Source organism: Mercenaria mercenaria, chromosome 4 (assembly GCF_021730395.1).
Source record: "Mercenaria mercenaria strain notata chromosome 4, MADL_Memer_1, whole genome shotgun sequence".
In the NCBI taxonomy this organism is placed as follows: Eukaryota; Metazoa; Mollusca; class Bivalvia; order Venerida; family Veneridae; genus Mercenaria; species Mercenaria mercenaria.
In genome coordinates this window covers 40,078,337-40,096,646 of record NC_069364.1, presented here as the reverse complement: position 1 = coordinate 40,096,646, position 18,310 = coordinate 40,078,337, and the positions used below count along the sequence as shown (strand labels likewise).

Genomic DNA, 18,310 nt, shown 5'->3' with positions numbered 1-18,310 from the left:
TTATTTGCAAGACAATTTCAGCAATGCAGATCTTATTTCAAAAACAGTGATTGGTAAAGCTTATATCAAAGGTAAAAGGTGAAATTTGAGCGAAAGATTGCAAAAATAGCATTTTGCAATACTTTTCATTGTTTAAAGGTATTTTGTCATTATTAGTATCTTATGGTTATTCCTTGAAGTTTCATACATGTATATATATGGGTCAATGTCAACAATGAAGATATAATAAAAAATGAGTCTAGATCAGCCCTGATGTTAAAGTTTAAAATTCATTTTCGGGTAATAAATTCAAAAGATATCACTGTTTTTTTATTTCTTTGTTCAAATATATCTTGTTATAACTTGATGTTAATTCAATTTAATGTTAACCTTGACTTACTTACTTCCTTACAGCGTTCCATCTTCTTATGACCGTTTTATATCTTATGATTAGATGCGGCAATGAACTGCATCGTATTCTGCAGGTCGCTGGCATCTCTCCACAGCTTGGTCTCAGATGGGATGTCTGTTGGCCAAACTTTCTTGCGTGCTTCTTCCAGATAGGAACAGCTCTGCAGAATGTGAAACTGTATTTGTTCCTCTGATCCGCACTGACATTTAGCTTTCTCTGAAACACCCAGCTTCTTTATATGTTTTCTTAGGCCACAGTCTTCAGTGCCTAGACGGAAGACAGTTAATTGGCTGTGCCTGTTTAGCTTGTGTAGACTGTCCTGATTTGGCAGGTAGCCTCCATTTATGTTCTTCCAGTCTGACGCAAAGCTGTTCTTCAACAGAGTCTGAGTTTCTCTGTATGAAGTTGGAGGTTAGGGCTGTATTTGCCTGGATGCTTCCTTTGCAAGTTTGTACGCAGCTTCATTTCCAGCTATGCCCACATGTGCAGGAATCCATCGAAAAGCTACATTGTTGTTCTCAGACAGCAGATTGATGTTTTTCAACAGCTATCTGATTAAGTTGTCTGATGGACCTGCTGAGAGAGTCTAAAGAGCTGACTTGGAGTCTGTTAGGAATATATTGTCCCTTTTCTCCTCGCTCATACAGTTCGAGTATCGCCGATGTGAGGGCTTGCATCTGGATCTGTAGTTGGAGCATTTCTTGCCGACTGGATGAGAGAGAGAGTGTGAGAGAGGAGTTGTCTGAAAATTTGATGTAGGCACCACTCCCATGCACTAGATAGCGGTTGTTGATCATTTCTAGCGTAAAAGATTGTTGGTAAGCCTGATGTTGCTTTCCCTTTTCTTCTACTCCTGGCACCTCCAATTTGATCTTGGGAGCACATTGTCTGTGAACCCATTCATTGGGCTCGAGCGGCTCTGCCTCTGTGTCCAGTGCTGCCGCTTTCCCTTTTTGCAGTTCTTTGACGATGTGGTTGAGACTCGGTCTTTTCAGTCTGTTCTTGGTTCTGCTGTCGAATTGTGAGAGGAGTGGGTGGGATGGTAGTCTCTTTGCCTTCTCTGCATGCACAGAAGCTTTGTACCTTCGTCTAGACTTGCAGAATATCTTTGCATTTGATCCCCAACTTGTTCCAGCCAGTTTTTTCATAATGGCGAGTTTTTTGAAGGCCCTCTCCTTTGATCTTTAATGTCAGATTTTACCTTGACTATTTTTTCATTTTTATTTCAAGAATGATATATCTGTTATATATACTTTAAAATGAATAATAATTATTTAATAGTTTTGAAATACCCTCAAAAAATACAGAAAATCATTGCAAAAATACTGTGGGTTTTTTTGCTAATTTTCACGCAAATTTGACCTTTGACCTTTGATAATAGGTTTGGCTTTGCCTTATTGGATCAGACCTACAGTCCTGACCTTGCTTGACATGTATACATTAAAATGAATTGCTAACAGAAAATTATAACAAGCTCTTTTTAAACAAAGTAATGAGTAATGAGTAAGTATGCTACAATTTGTGATTTTTTATACAAAAGTGACCCCTGAATTCGAATACCAGGTTTGACCTTGACTTATTTTCTTTCCATGACATCGTCTGACATATATACAGTAAAATGAACAACGATCAGTTACTAAAATGACAAAACAAATACTTTTAAACAATAAAAATTATTACAAATAGGTGATATTACTCACTTGTTTGACCTTTGACCTTTAATATTATGGTTGACCTTGAATGTTTTGAAATTATATGTGCATACTAAACAACGCCTAACATTTATACATTAAAATGAACTGATGTCGTTGATTAATATCGACAAAATATTATTAACAAGAAGAAAGTTAAAGAGCTAGTTTTACATTCTTTTACTTGAAAATGACCTTTGACCCTTAATATCACATTTGAACTTGTCTGATTTTAGACGATATCTTTATTACTGACATTTTGGGACAAATATACATTAAAAAAATCACGAGCAATTACAAATAATGATCAGAAATAGCTGTTATATTTCAAACAGGAAGCTATTCATGCAATTTTTCACACAAATTTGACCTTTGACCTTTGATATAAGCTTTAGCCTTGGCAGTTTTAAGATTACATCTGCACTGCTGACTTTGCCTGACATACAGACATTAAAACAAATTATTTCAGTGACTAACAATGTGAATACGTATTAAAATCGTTAGAAAAACTAAAGGTAACATTTTTCACATTTTCGCATGAAAATGAACTTTGACCTTCAATTATCAGCGTGGACCTGAACGTTCAGCAATAAGATTTGCATTTCTGACTTTGACTGATACATATACATATATAAAGCTGAGTGACTTAAGATAACAAACTAATTTTTAAGAATAAAAATAAATTTCAGATATGCCAATTTTTGTGATTTGTACATAAATCTGACCTTTGACCTTAAATATAGAGTTTGCCCTTCATTCCTTTTTGATGAATTTCTTTTTGCTGACATTGGTTGACATATATACATTTACTGACAATCAGATAGCTACTGTAATTAAACAGTGAAAAAACTGGTAGACGTAAACTTTACCCTACCCCCTAAATTTTAACAGGTGAGTTTTATCTCCCCTAACACAAACATAAGTGAACAAAATATAGATAGGCACGGCTTTGACACTTAAGAAATGGGTTTTCATGGAGGATATGAAATATTGTTTCCAAAAAAGTATAAACTTCTTTTGGCCTCAATTGTTGCAATAAAAGTCCGTGAGCTGTCGGACCAAGTGTGATGCCATGAAAGTGATGTGTCGCTTTCCATGCGGATGGCATATACAAATACGGCTAGACCCGAAAACGAACTAAAAGGTCACGCCGAGTTTCAGTGGAAATTTTATGCAGCGACCTGTTTCTACAAATGACACATTTCGGATGTGTTTTGCCCACAACTTCAGCCCTGATTTGAGTTCACTTTTTCCGATACAGCTTCCTTAGGCAAGCCCCACAATGAACTGACATTTCGGAATCATTTTTATTACATGTCAAAGCCAAATATTGTCTGTGCCACTGGTACTTATCCCCAGCGAGAACCCCAAACCTACGGCCTTGATAAGATGACTACCTTTTCTAAGTATTAATATTATACAGCACACACATATTTGCCATTACTTATAACAGAGCTATACAGACATGTACATGTACTTAAATAACCAACTAAACCACTGTAATAAGACTGACCGATCACTTATACATGTATATATGTAGCATTCCGATTCACACATATAATGCATCAATAACTTTACATTACAAACAGTGTATAGATAAGAAAGTGAAGTAAATTTAAATCAAGTACAGGTTGCTTGCAAAAACATCGTTCTCTGTTTTATTTATTTATAGGATTTTAATCTTATAATGTTATTTTTTCCTTAAATAAACAGATTGTGCCACTTTCTTTTCAATTTGAATTCATATAATTGAAACTTCCGTAAAGTGATGAAATTATATATAAATAAAATAAAATATACCATAGCCCAGATTAAATAAGAAAACCATCTTGACAAGAACAGATACAAACCAGTTTCTGATGTAATAAGTTAACTAACACATTGGTTTATATGTGAATCGAAACGATTTTTGTATTGTTTAAATAAAATGTAGGATATAAGCATATGATAGTGTCCTAAGTTCTTCGCCAGTGAGACAAAACCCACGAATGTAACCTTTGTAAATATCGTTGTCCCTGAGTAACCATAGCAAAACAACTTCTACGCCCAATCGGTTTTCTGAAAGCGTTAATTATATCTATATAGTCAAAACCCTTCTAAACAATGTTTGGGATATTACAATAAGAAAATTTAAAAAGACATACAAACATTTTAAAAGGGTGGCCAATCACATATCATCAACATTTTGAAACATTCTTTTGCTTTAACTGTAGTCTGTTACAATATAATTTGATGAACAAAAAGGCCCATTACACAGAGATAGATCTAGTTATATATTTTTATGAACGTTTTTAATTATTCCCCTTAAATATGTAATACTATTCAAATGTTGGATTATTTCTTTACATTTCAATATAATTTGTGGTTTTACATTTGCAAGAATCTGGACAAAGAGGCAAAATAAAACAATGTATAGCTTCTTAATGCATTTATATCCATTCTGTCCTGGTTGCTCAACCAATATAGCTACAGGGAGGTAATTACAAGTTTACAAACTTGGATTTCTAATGAATCTCGGCTTAACATTTATTTGTTAATGTTAACATGCACTAAGCCCTCAATGAACACAAATAAGCGAGATGAGTATTTGCTAAACCTTCGAACAAATCCATTACTTGATAAAATCTGATTAACCACATTTTGAAGTTCAAATTCTTCATCCTCCGTTCAGATTTTATTGTGTATGTAGAAAATATAAAACCATGCCCACGTTTCACTTTGCAGAATTTGCTATACAGTGACGCATTAGTATTTTGTCATGGATTATTATCTCTATAAACTAAAAGTTAATTACCGGCTGGTAATAAGGCAAGGCTATCTGTAGTTAACAGCCTTTTCCCAAAATTTTTTAAATACTGAATCATTTTTTTGTGAAAAGTAAATATTAAGGTTATACTAATTTATTTTAGCTCGACTGTGATGTTAACTTATTTGAATTAATCTCAAGTCCGTCCCCAAGAAAACCCAATACCGAGGTCGTATGGGAAGGGTGAGGTCATGAGCCCAACTGGACTTGAACTCAAGACCTCCGGGTTAATGTAAATATTTCAGGATGTTATTAAGGCTCCGAGATAAATGCTGATGCACTCATTATAACTTTAGCTTAGATTGATATAGATCGTTATTACATATTTCTCTTATTATACTTTTAGGACCGATGCCTCTTGCTGGACGTATCGTTAATGTCACCGAACAGAGTTTCGCAGTCACATGGACGAATAATCAGAATTTAAGTTATAACCATATCGTCATATTTCCTGTATCAACATCTCTTGACGCCACGTGTGAAACTCTAGAAAATGGCAACTGTACATTGCTACGCAAAGATAACGTAACATCTCTAGAATTCAAAGGACTCGATCCAGGAACAAAATACTCAGTTATCATCTACACCTCAGTTGCCGGTTTAATAAGTGAAGAAGGACCAGAGACTCATACATACACGAGTAGGTACAATTTCAATGAATAATTTCCTTTCTGTGAGGAAAAGAGATATATCTTTTTGCAGATCTATAAATTTCAACATAGGCCAAAGTCTAAGGCAACAGTTATTTTCTTATTGAATCCAACAACTCATTAGTCATTTGTGAAAGGATTTCTTTTATTATCGAAATGTAGCAACTCACTGAGATTAGATATCTCTGTCATGGTATAATGTATTGTAATATTTTCAAATGAAATGTTATGTAAATTTGTCAGTAAGACAAAACCCTCGAATGTAACTTTAATAAATATCGTTTTCCCTGCATAACCGTAGCAAAACAACTTTTACACCCAATCAGTTGATGAAAGCTTTGATTATATCTACACAGTGAAATCCAGTCTTAACTCTGTTTCGGGTATGATGATAGGAAAAGCTTAAAAAGACATTGATACACTTCATACAGAAAATGTTAAAAGGTGGCCAATCACATTTCATCAACATTTTAAGATATTTTTTGCTTTAACTCTAATTTCTTATTTCTATTTGATTAAAAAGAAACGTATAAAGGAATGCCCAGGTTTCACTTTGCAGAATTTGTTGTACAGTGACGCATTAGTTTTATGTCATGGATAATTGGCTGTATAAACTCGAAGTTAATTACCTGCCGGAAATAAGGGGAGGCTATCTGTAGTATATAGTATTTTCCCTGTTGAAATCAGCAAAATAGTGTTAAATACTGAATCAAAACGTTTTATAATGTATATATTTCGCATATACTAATTTATTTTAGGTCGACTGTGATGTAAACTTATTCGAATTAATCTCAAGTCCAGCCCCAGAAAACCCCGTGCTGGTGTCGTATAAAAGGTGAGGACATGACCTCAATTGGACTCGAAGTTACGACCTCCGGGTTAATTTAAATATTTCAGGATGTTATTAATGCTGCGAAAAAATGCTGATGCATTTATTATAAATTTATCATATATTGATATAAATAGTTATTATATATTTCTCTTATAATATCTGTAGGACCGATGCCTCTTGCTGACGCCGGACGTATCAGTAATGTCACCGAACAGAGTTTCGCTGTCACATGGAAGAATAATCAGAATTTAAGTTATACTCATTACCATATTGTTATATCTCCTGTATCAACATCTCTTGACGCCACGTGTGAAACTCTAGAAAATGGCAACTGTACATTGCTACGCAAAAGTAACGTAACATCTCTAGAATTCAAAGGACTCGATCCAGGAACAAAATATTCAGTTATCATCTTCACCTCAGTTGCCGGTTTAATAAGTGAAGAAGGACCAGAGACTCATACATATACGAGTAGGTACAATTTCAATGAATAATTTCCTTTCTGTGAGGAAAAGAGATATAGTTTTTGCAGATATATAAAGCTTAATATCGGCCAGATTACAAGGCAGCAATTATTTTTTTCTTGAATCCAACAACTCATTAGTCAATAGTGAAATCAATTGTTTTATTATCTCAATCTAACAGCTCACTGAGATTAAATATAATCGTCATAGTATTTGTAATACTTGTAAATTAAAAAGACATGTAAATTCGCCATTAAGACAAAACCCACGAATGTAACTTTTATAAATATCGTTTTCCCTACTTAACCATTATAGCAAAACAATTTCTACGCCAAATAGGTTTTCTGAAAGCTTTAATGATATACATATATAGTCAAAATCCTTCTAAATAATGTTTGGGTATAACAATAAGAAAGTTTTAAAAGACATACAAACACTTTAAAACGATGGCCAATCACATATGATCAACATTTTAAAACAGTCTTTGGCTTCAACTGTATTCTGTTAGATTTTTTTATGAACATAGAAGCCCATTTACAGAGAGTTATTTCCTTATTGGAAATGTACGTTTTATATTTTTTATGAACTTTGTAATAAAACCCCTTAAATATGTAATAGTATTCAAAGTTTGGATTATTTCTTTATATTTCAGTATAATTTGTAGTTTTACATTAGCAAGAATCTTGACCAAAAAGGCAAAATAAAACAATGTATAGCTTCCTAATACATTTTATCCAGTCTCTCCTGGTTGCTCAACCAATATAGCTAAAGGGAGGTAATGACATGTTTACAAACTTGCATTTCTAATGAATTTCGGCTTAACATATATTTGTTAATGTTTATGGTTGACAAATATAACACAATAGGTCTTATATTTATATCATTCCATAGGCAAAGTATGTTCAGTAAATTTATACGTACGCTTTGGCCGGGCAACCGGGATAGAAAAATGAAATATTCATTAAAGTACCTACTGTGAAAATGTAACACGCATTAAGCACTCAATGAACACAAATAAGTGTAGATGATTATTTACTTAACTTTCGAACAAATCCATTACTTGACGTATAAAACCATGCCCACGTTTCACTTTGCAAAATTTGCTGTATTGTGACGCATTGCAATTTTGTCATGAATAATTATCTCTATAAACTAAAAGTTAATTACCTGCAAGTAATAAGGCAATGATGTCTGTAGTAAACAGCATTATTTCCTGTTGAAATCGACAACATACTGTTAAATACTAAATCAAAACCTTTTAAAATGTAAATATTTAGCTTATACTAATTTATTTAGCTCGACTGTGATATAATTTATTTCACTTAATTTTTATTCCGTCCCCAAGAAAACACTGTGCTGATGTCGTATGAGAAAGGTGAGGTCATGAAACTACAGATCAGCTCACGCGGAAAACCCATTCTAATCGATCCTCGGAGGATGGCCAAAACGAGTACCAAGGCTCCGACTCGAAGTTTCTTCGAGTCAGCCATTTTCCGTCAAGGAATTTCGCTATCTGACTCCGAGGATTTATGCGAAGTCACTCGAAGGAAATCCTCGAAGTGACTCGAGATGAAATCCAATTAGCGGAATACACACCTATATTGCTTTCTTTTGTTTCCGAGTCACCTGAAGAATTCCTTCGAGTGACTCCGAGACGAATAAATAATTACCTATACAAATTTAAATAGGCCTTCGAGTAACTTCGAGGACAGATTTCAGATTACTCGGAGCAGGGTGATTATATTTTACATAGTGATACGCGAAATAACACAGTATTTGTAAATAAAAATAATACTGTAGTATTTTTATCTTACTTTAAAATAAACCAAATTTTTCTGTTTATTTGTGATATTTTATCACTTTTTAAGTGGATACGGCAGTAGTATTTCTTATCCCATTTATAATTCCTTCAAAATAAATAAAATAAATCATTTCTCCTTTAATTTTTATTAATTTATAAAAGTCACTTTTCTTCAACGGCCATTATCTTAACGTTTATCTAGTTTTATATGGTTTCTAATTTTTTCCATTTTACATCAGTTTATTTCTAAATTTAATTTGCACTGTCAGAAACTATTTCAACATAATATTTAACAAATCACTATTCTTTAACGGCAGTTATTTGAAAGTTTGTTTAGTTTTTAATATATAATTCTTAATACTTTACAATTTACTTTTCTAGTGGGTGTATTTTTAAAGTTTATCTAGTTATAAAATATTCATAATTTAGTAATTTAGTGCATTTTTATGACTTTATTTCTAAATTAAATTCGCAAAATCAGAAATTGTTCCTATATCAAAATTTAACGAAGCAGTTTCCTTTAACGGCGGTCATTTGGAAGTTTGTTTAATTATATATGATTAATAATTAGTCCGTTCTACATAAATTTACTTCTAAATCTAATTCGCATATATTTCAATATCTTACTAAACAATTTACTTTTAGCGGGTGTTATTTCAAAGTTCATCTAGTTATAAATTATTCTTAATTTAGTGCATAAAATATTACACGACTTTTTTCCTAAATTTAATTCGCAAAGTCAGAAATTATTTAAAATTTAACAAATCACTTTCCTTTAACGGCCGTGATATAAAAGTTTGTTTAATTTCGTATGATTAATAATTTAGTTTATTATACATAAATGTACTACTTAATCTAATTCGCATGGTCAGAAACTATTTCAATATCAAATTTCACACCAATGTCATACAATTAAAAGAACAAGCTAATTATATAAAAAATAATCCGTCCAAGTAAGGAAATACTGCCTCGCAGTTTCGTCAAATCATCTCGCGGCACTCGAAATGACAGATTTATTGTTTATTACAGACTCGGAGTCGCGCGGAGTGGCCATAAAATACCGGAAATCATTATAGTGTTACCTGTATAATTTCGACTCGGAGTTCCGTCAAGTAATTTCTCGGAGTGACTCGACGAAATTCCGCTAAAGTAATATAACTATAACAGTCGGTACTCCGAGTCAGAATTAGGCAATACTCGGAGGAATTCCTCGCTATACGAGATTTTTCCTTCGAGGAAAAACGGAAAGTGGGTTTTCCGCGTGAGCTGATCTGTAATTAAACTCGAACTCACGATCTACGAGTTAATGTAAATATTTCAGGAAGTTATTAAGGCTCATAAAGAAATGCTGCTTCATGTATTATAATTTATCTTATATTGATATACAGCATTTTATAAATTAGGTTTCTCTTATTATATCTGTAGAACCGCTGCCTCTTGCTGACGCTGGAAGTATTGGCAATGTCACCGAAAAGAGTTTCACAGTCACATGGAAGAATAATCAGAATTTAAGTTATACTCATTACCATATCGTCATATCTCCTGTATCAACATCTCTTGACGCCACATGTGAAACTCTAGAAAATGGCAACTGCACATTGCTACGCAGAAATAACGTAACATCTCTAGAATTCAAAGGACTCGATCCAGGAACAAAATACTCAGTTATCATCTATACCTCAGTTGCCGGTTTAATAAGTGAAGCAGGACCAAAGTCTCGTACATACACAAGTAGGTACAATTTCAATAAACAATTGCCTTGTTATGAGGTAAAGAGATACATCTTTTACAGGTCTATAAATCTCATCATCGGCCAAAGTCTAAGGCAACAGATATTTTCTTATTGATTCCAACAACTCATTAGTCATTTGTGAAATGATTTTTTATCATTGAAATCTAATAACTCACTGAGATTAAATATCACTGTTATTAGTATAAGATATATCGACACTAGTTGTATATTAGATGTGAATGTATATATCAAGGGGCCGATCGTTTCAAGCAAATGAATGCGATCAGAATCTATAAAACAATATGGTCATGATAACCCTATATCGCTCGCCTGTTAAACTTGGCCTCGGAATCATCAAGATATACATTCTGACCAAGTTTCATAAAGATAAGGTCATACATATGACATCAAAAATGTTAACAAACTTTCATTTTGATTTGAGTGGTTGCCTAGTTTATGTTCCCATTTGATTCAGTTTCAAACTTGGCGTAGGAATCATCAAGATAAACATTCTTTCAAAGTTTTATGAAGATAGGATCATAAATATGGCCTCTAGAGTGACAATAAGCTTTTCCTATGACTTGAGTGGGTGACCTAGTTTTTGACCCTACATGACCCAGTTTAAATCCCGTATGACCCAGTTTTGAACTTGGCATAGGAATTATTAAAGATAAACCTTCTAACGAGGTTTCATGAAGATAAGTTCATAAATGTGGTCTTTATGGTATTAACAAGCTTTTCCTTTAATTTGACATGGTGACCTAGTTTTTAACCCGACATAACCCAGTTTCAAACTTGGCACAGGAGTCATCAAGGTAAACAATTTGACCAAGTTTCATGAAGATAAGACCAGGTGACCTAGTTTTTGATCCCTTTAACCCCGTTTTGAATTTGGCATATGAATTATCAAGATGAACATTCTGACCATGTTTCATTAATATAGGGTCATACATGTGGCCTCTTGGGTGATAACAAGCTTTTCTTTTGATTTGACCGGGTGACCTAATTATTGACGCCACATGACCCAGTTTCTAAGCTGGCTTAGAGATCATCAAGGTAAATATTCTTTGCAAATCAAAGCATAAATGAAACCTGTATATGGCTGAAACCGTCAAAATAGAAAATTTTGCCCATTTCAGGGCAATATCTCTAGAATCCATGATGGAATCCAGCCGGTTTTCAAAAGGAACCTAGATCTTATTGTGATTTAATTCTTTTTTAAATGTGGTTAAAAGCGAATGTGAAATGTCACTTCTACCATGTTCACTAGGTAAAAATTAACAAATTTGGGCTCTTTCAGGGGTCAGTCAGGGGCCATAACTCCGGAACCTATGATTGGATCTGACGGGTTCATCATGGAATACAATATCTATTGCTGTTAAAGATATTTGGCAAGTTTGTGTAAAATCAAACCATAAATGAAGTCTCTATATGGCGGCAAAAGCCCTTTAAGGCGCCATAACTCTTGAACCCATGATAGGGTCTGGCCAGTTTTTGAAAGGAACCAAGATGTTTTGCCAAAACAAAATGTATGCAAGTTTGGTTAAAATCTATTGCAAAATGTGGACCTTTTCGGGTACACAAGTCAAAATAGCAAAATTTAGCCCCTTAAGGGGCTATACAGATCAGCTCACGCGGAAAACCCATTCTAATCGATCCTCGGAGGATGGCCAAAACGAGTACCAAGGCTCCGACTCGAAGTTTCTTCGAGTCAGCCATTTTCCGTCAAGGAATTTCGCTATCTGACTCCGAGGATTTATGCGAAGTCACTCGAAGGAAATCCTCGAAGTGACTCGAGATGAAATCCAATTAGCGGAATACACACCTATATTGCTTTCTTTTGTTTCCGAGTCACCTGAAGAATTCCTTCGAGTGACTCCGAGACGAATAAATAATTACCTATACAAATTTAAATAGGCCTTCGAGTAACTTCGAGGACAGATTTCAGATTACTCGGAGCAGGGTGATTATATTTTACATAGTGATACGCGAAATAACACAGTATTTGTAAATAAAAATAATACTGTAGTATTTTTATCTTACTTTAAAATAAACCAAATTTTTCTGTTTATTTGTGATATTTTATCACTTTTTAAGTGGATACGGCAGTAGTATTTCTTATCCCATTTATAATTCCTTCAAAATAAATAAAATAAATCATTTCTCCTTTAATTTTTATTAATTTATAAAAGTCACTTTTCTTCAACGGCCATTATCTTAACGTTTATCTAGTTTTATATGGTTTCTAATTTTTTCCATTTTACATCAGTTTATTTCTAAATTTAATTTGCACTGTCAGAAACTATTTCAACATAATATTTAACAAATCACTATTCTTTAACGGCAGTTATTTGAAAGTTTGTTTAGTTTTTAATATATAATTCTTAATACTTTACAATTTACTTTTCTAGTGGGTGTATTTTTAAAGTTTATCTAGTTATAAAATATTCATAATTTAGTAATTTAGTGCATTTTTATGACTTTATTTCTAAATTAAATTCGCAAAATCAGAAATTGTTCCTATATCAAAATTTAACGAAGCAGTTTCCTTTAACGGCGGTCATTTGGAAGTTTGTTTAATTATATATGATTAATAATTAGTCCGTTCTACATAAATTTACTTCTAAATCTAATTCGCATATATTTCAATATCTTACTAAACAATTTACTTTTAGCGGGTGTTATTTCAAAGTTCATCTAGTTATAAATTATTCTTAATTTAGTGCATAAAATATTACACGGCTTTTTTCCTAAATTTAATTCGCAAAGTCAGAAATTATTTAAAATTTAACAAATCACTTTCCTTTAACGGCCGTGATATAAAAGTTTGTTTAATTTCGTATGATTAATAATTTAGTTTATTATACATAAATGTACTTCTTAATCTAATTCGCATGGTCAGAAACTATTTCAATATCAAATTTCACACCAATGTCATACAATTAAAAGAACAAGCTAATTATATAAAAAAAAATAATCCGTCCAAGTAAGGAAATACTGCCTCGAAGTTTCGTCAAATCATCTCGCGGCACTCGAAATGACAGATTTATTGTTTATTACAGACTCGGAGTCGCGCGGAGTGGCCATAAAATACCGGAAATCATTATAGTGTTACCTGTATAATTTCGACTCGGAGTTCCGTCAAGTAATTTCTCGGAGTGACTCGACGAAATTCCGCTAAAGTAATAAAACTATAACAGTCGGTACTCCGAGTCAGAATTAGGCAATACTCGGAGGAATTCCTCGCTATACGAGATTTTTCCTTCGAGGAAAAACGGAAAGTGGGTTTTCCGCGTGAGCTGATCTGTAACTCTGGAACCAAGGTTGAGATCTGGCGAGTTTGGGACTTGAAGCTCCCCAGTGGTGTTTTTGCCACTGACCGTTTAAAGGCGGTGCCCCACTGTGTTCCTTTGTTCGTTTTGTCCTCGTGTGTTGGCTTTGTGTGTGTGTGTGTGTGTGTGTGTGTGTGTGTGTGTGTGTATGTGTGTGTGTTTGTGGTGTGCACGTCTGCGTGCTGTAGGTTTCGTTTTGGGGAGGCTGCGATTTTGGTACGTGGCATTCCCTGTTTGATATTTGTCTTTGGTTTTTTTGAACCGAAATATTATGCAAATACAGGTTGAGTGCGACTTTGATTAAAATCGATTGCAAAATCTAGTCTCTATTGTGTTCACAATAAATTGTGGACCGACGACGGTCGACGGACAAAGGACAAAGGACGATCACATAAGCTCACCTTGTCATACGTGACAGTTGAGCTAATAAAACCTTGTCGTAAAGTTGATCTTTTTCTCCTTTAGCTTGAATAGAGCAGGAACCGTCATCTGATACAAAATGTGCGGAGGCATAGTGAATTTTTATAGCAGTGAAACGGGTGTAAAAGTTCTCTCCGGAATTGGATTCAGCATTGTTCTATTTTCTGGTCCTTGGTCCTTTGGAATTATTGAATCCATTCCACTATATTAGAATTCTACTTAAGCCGGTGCTAGAATGGCGTTCTGTATTATATGCGATGCTCCCTTATATTTACGATTTCGACTCATGTTTGCTGGGTTCTCTAGATACCAGAGTTAAGTATACTTAAGTCGAGGTCAGACTTGAAGCTGATATTTTAAGGTTATTGTGTTGAACTTTGGTAGTGTTTGTGACAAGGTTCGAAGCAAATGTCCGAGACGAAACACTGTTGGTTTCAAAGTTTAAGGCAGCGTATTGAGGTTATAGACAGTTAGTTCGAAGCCAGAACACTTACAGTAAGTAATAATCGGCATACGCGACACCTTCATTTAATTATGAATTACTATATATGTCTGTCTGTAGCTGCTACTAGTCAATTTAATAGTTTGGTTAATAGACAGTTTCCCCGTAATATAGCGGGAAGGCGCTTTTGGCCGACCACGCTTTTCTCTTTTCCGCTTATACCGACGAAATCGTCGGCGATTGGTCATCAAAACCTTCAATTGTCAAGAGATGCTCTGATAGTTGCGTCAAAAATGACACAGGTCCCATTACCTGCGAGGTTATTATTTTACATTGTCAGCCGATACCATTACAGTTCCTTATTCAAACTGTGTACCTCTGTTTTGAAGCATACGCGCTTAAAACGCTGCTTACATAGTTAAAACATTTTTTGAGAGTAATGTAAGCCTACTTTTTGAAAAAGATTCTAGTGCATCTGTACTATTTTCATTTTTTGGGTTCTGTTCCTTATTTGAACCTTATACCATACTGTCATATATTCGTTGAAAATATCGCTTACATAATCTAAAACATTTTATGACGGCAATGTATACCTAAGTTTTTGAAAAGATTTCATCGCATTTCCATCATTTTCATGTTTTATGTGATCTTTTCATTCAAAATTTGAAAACGAAATAGGAAACCGGTCCTTATTCCTTATTGGACAATTTCGACTAATGTAAGTCCAGTTTCTTATTTGAACTTTGTATCGTTACTTTAGGCAAACCCTCTAGTACCCGTGGAAAATACCACTTACATCATTTCAGGATTGTAATGTATATCTTCTTTTTTAGAAGATATATTTTTATTTGCATTTCAGTTATTTTCGTTTCTTATGTGTTAAATTCTCTATTCGACAATTGAAAAAAGAATAGGGAACTAGTTCAGTTAAGTCTAGTTACTTTTTCGAATTTTATACCACCATTCTGAGGCACGCTCACTAATATCTGTGAAAAATACCGTTTACACAGTTAAAACATCTCATGACGGTAATGTATATCTACTTTTTAGAAGATTTTATTGCATTTTAAGTATATTCATTTCTTTATGTTCTATTCCTTATTCGACTTTTGCAAAAGGATGAGGGAACCAGTTCCTTATTCCTTATTCGACTTTACGATTTTTATCATTTATTTTTTTATAAATGACACATTTTCACCAATTTCCCATTTGTTAGTCTTGTATAGATCTGTTCAACGGCTTCTAAATGTTTAGTATCTACATTTTGAATTTTCGAACTTTGTTTTTATACTCACGAGCCTACACTTTCAGCCTCTAGAAAAACATCTTTGGCTTTTCAAAAACTATTACTTTAGCTTGTTTTAAAGAGTTTTTCATGACATTTAAATTGTTTTTATTTTCAGATTTTTAAAATTCCTTATTCAACTTTTGAAAAAGGAATAGGTAACCGGTTCCTTATTCCTTTTTTTTTCGGTTGTTCGACCTTACTTGTTCGTGTTATGATTTATCATGTTCGTTTATGCTGTGAAACAATTTTTTTACCGAGAGTAAGGATTTCTTTCCCATTGGTTTTACAAAGTATTCGCCTTAAAGGGAATAAAGAATTAGTACCTTACTTTAATTTGAAAAAGGAGTAGGCTGGTTCCTTATTTCTTAGCCGTCATTAACCTGACGGTATCTTCATGGTATCCGAAAACCGGACCCTCCAAAAACCGGAATCCTCTGAAAATCGGACGATTTTCAAAGTCCCAAGTTTTTCTCTTATAAGTTCAATTTAAAAAGCACTCTGAATACCGGAAACTCTGAATTCTGAAAACCGGACGGTTTTTCATGGCCACAAAGGAATATTATATTATAAAAATCCTTTGAAAACCGGACAGTAAGTGTCAAAACTTATGTGTATTATCACTTTGAATTGATTTTAAAAACATGATCTCAAGCAGGTGACATTTTTTTTTTACCAACTAACAATCATAAAAGTTACCTAAGTAGGTGTGAAAAACATTTATCTGTGTGTTTTTTTATTTTGTATATTAGTTATAAAATATAAGCTTATAAAGTGCAAAACATTTTAATCTTATAGGGAGAAGTTAATTGATCTATTGATGTACAGGTGATTTTTCATAAAATTACATTTTTGTTGAGATTGAAAAAGAATCTTATTCTTATTAACTATTTTTAGCATTGGTATTAATGATTAAATATAAAACTATTCACATAATGCATGTTCCATGATTTATAGGAGCTAGACTATTTATATCGCCACAATAAGCAAAACATTATTTTTATTATTAAGTATCATTTTAAGTGATGTTTTTCTATTAGAAATAATTCAGTTTTAATATATAACAGAGACATTCAATGCAGATTTGGGGAAAGAAAAAAACTAAAAGACATTGAACATGATAAGTCAAATGAAATAAATAAGAATATATACATATATAAATCCTCTCTGAAATTTGTGCAAAATCCTCTGAAAACCGGAATCCTCTGAAAACGGGACTTTTGACTTTGTCCGGTTTTCGGAGTTTCTACTGGTTAAGGTATTATACTTCTTTGTTACAGCATGTACATAGCTGATGACATCATTTGCATTCTTTATTGCATTATTTTTATTTTTATAGTAAATTTACTTGATGAACATTCATTTACATATTATGTGGTAAAGTCTATGATAATATGTTTTCTTTATTGCATTATTCGGTAAGTTTCATTCTTTGCCTGTGCTGGGTTTATTATAGTATTTTTGCATTCAGTTTTAAATTTCAAAGTCATTACAGTATTGTGTTCATCTCTTGATATGGAATCAAACAGGAGTAACAGTGTCTTTTTATATATTATTTAAGTCGAATATTAAGATCAGGAACCAGAGTTTAACACCTGCTTTATACAGAAAGATTCTGCATTTATTTGTCAAACGTTCAACGTCTGATGGTTACGTCGATGGGTCCTGTTCAAAGTTAGGCACACTGGGCCAACACATGGGTTGGTGCCAATGAAGATAGCACAGGATAAAATAATCATACAGTAGACATCAAAAAACAGATGAGGCGTTCCATTATTTACACGATGAACCATATTATCACTATGTAATATGTCGATTCTGATCCTAAGTAAAAGGTAATCAATAAAGTAAATAATGTCCCAGGCGTAAATCGTCTGTCATTTAAAAAAAATAATATAGAATCGTCCATTTTCTACATCTTCGTCGTTGTCACAGTTTAAAGCTTTGCATATAAACGATATTTCAACAGTTCATAGGACATTATGAATTTTGCAATAGGATAATATTTTCAGCCAAAAACATTTTTTTTTTTTTGGAAAACCCTGAATTTAGTCCATTACCGATTAAAACCAGTGGTTTACTTTTCGTCGGTCTGTACGTCAGTTTGTTCATCTGTTTGTCTATCATTCTGCCAGTTCTTCCGCAAAATGTGGAACATACGATAACTTTTGAAGTAAAAGAAATTTTACATCAAACACTTATTATACACATAGAGGGCATTTTGCGCATTATATATAGACAATATGTACTTCCCTCTATGATTTCTTAATTTAAAAGAGTTTAGTTGCTATGGCAACATGTAGTTGAAAATATGAAAAATGTATCCTGAGATAAGTTAAAAAGTACATGACAGTTTTAAAGGCGATAAGGGATATATGCACGTCCGTTTGTTCTCCCACCTGCCTCTTTATCAATGCATTATTTTTATGGTCACCCTTGCTTTATTCACCAGGTTTTCTTTAAA

The 18,310-nt window shown here is 33.3% G+C and overlaps 1 protein-coding gene across 1 annotated transcript in view; it reads left to right on the top strand.

Annotated features, from left to right (window-relative positions):
- The window catches only part of LOC123552825 (receptor-type tyrosine-protein phosphatase beta-like), a 107,362-nt gene that overhangs the window by 38,750 nt on the left and 50,302 nt on the right, over window positions 1-18,310 (top strand). Inside the window, exons 24-26 of the mRNA XM_053542144.1 lie at window positions 5,235-5,528; window positions 6,536-6,841; window positions 10,061-10,366. Of these exons, the coding sequence (XP_053398119.1) occupies window positions 5,235-5,528; window positions 6,536-6,841; window positions 10,061-10,366 (906 nt within the window). The remainder of the gene's footprint in view (window positions 1-5,234; window positions 5,529-6,535; window positions 6,842-10,060; window positions 10,367-18,310) is intronic.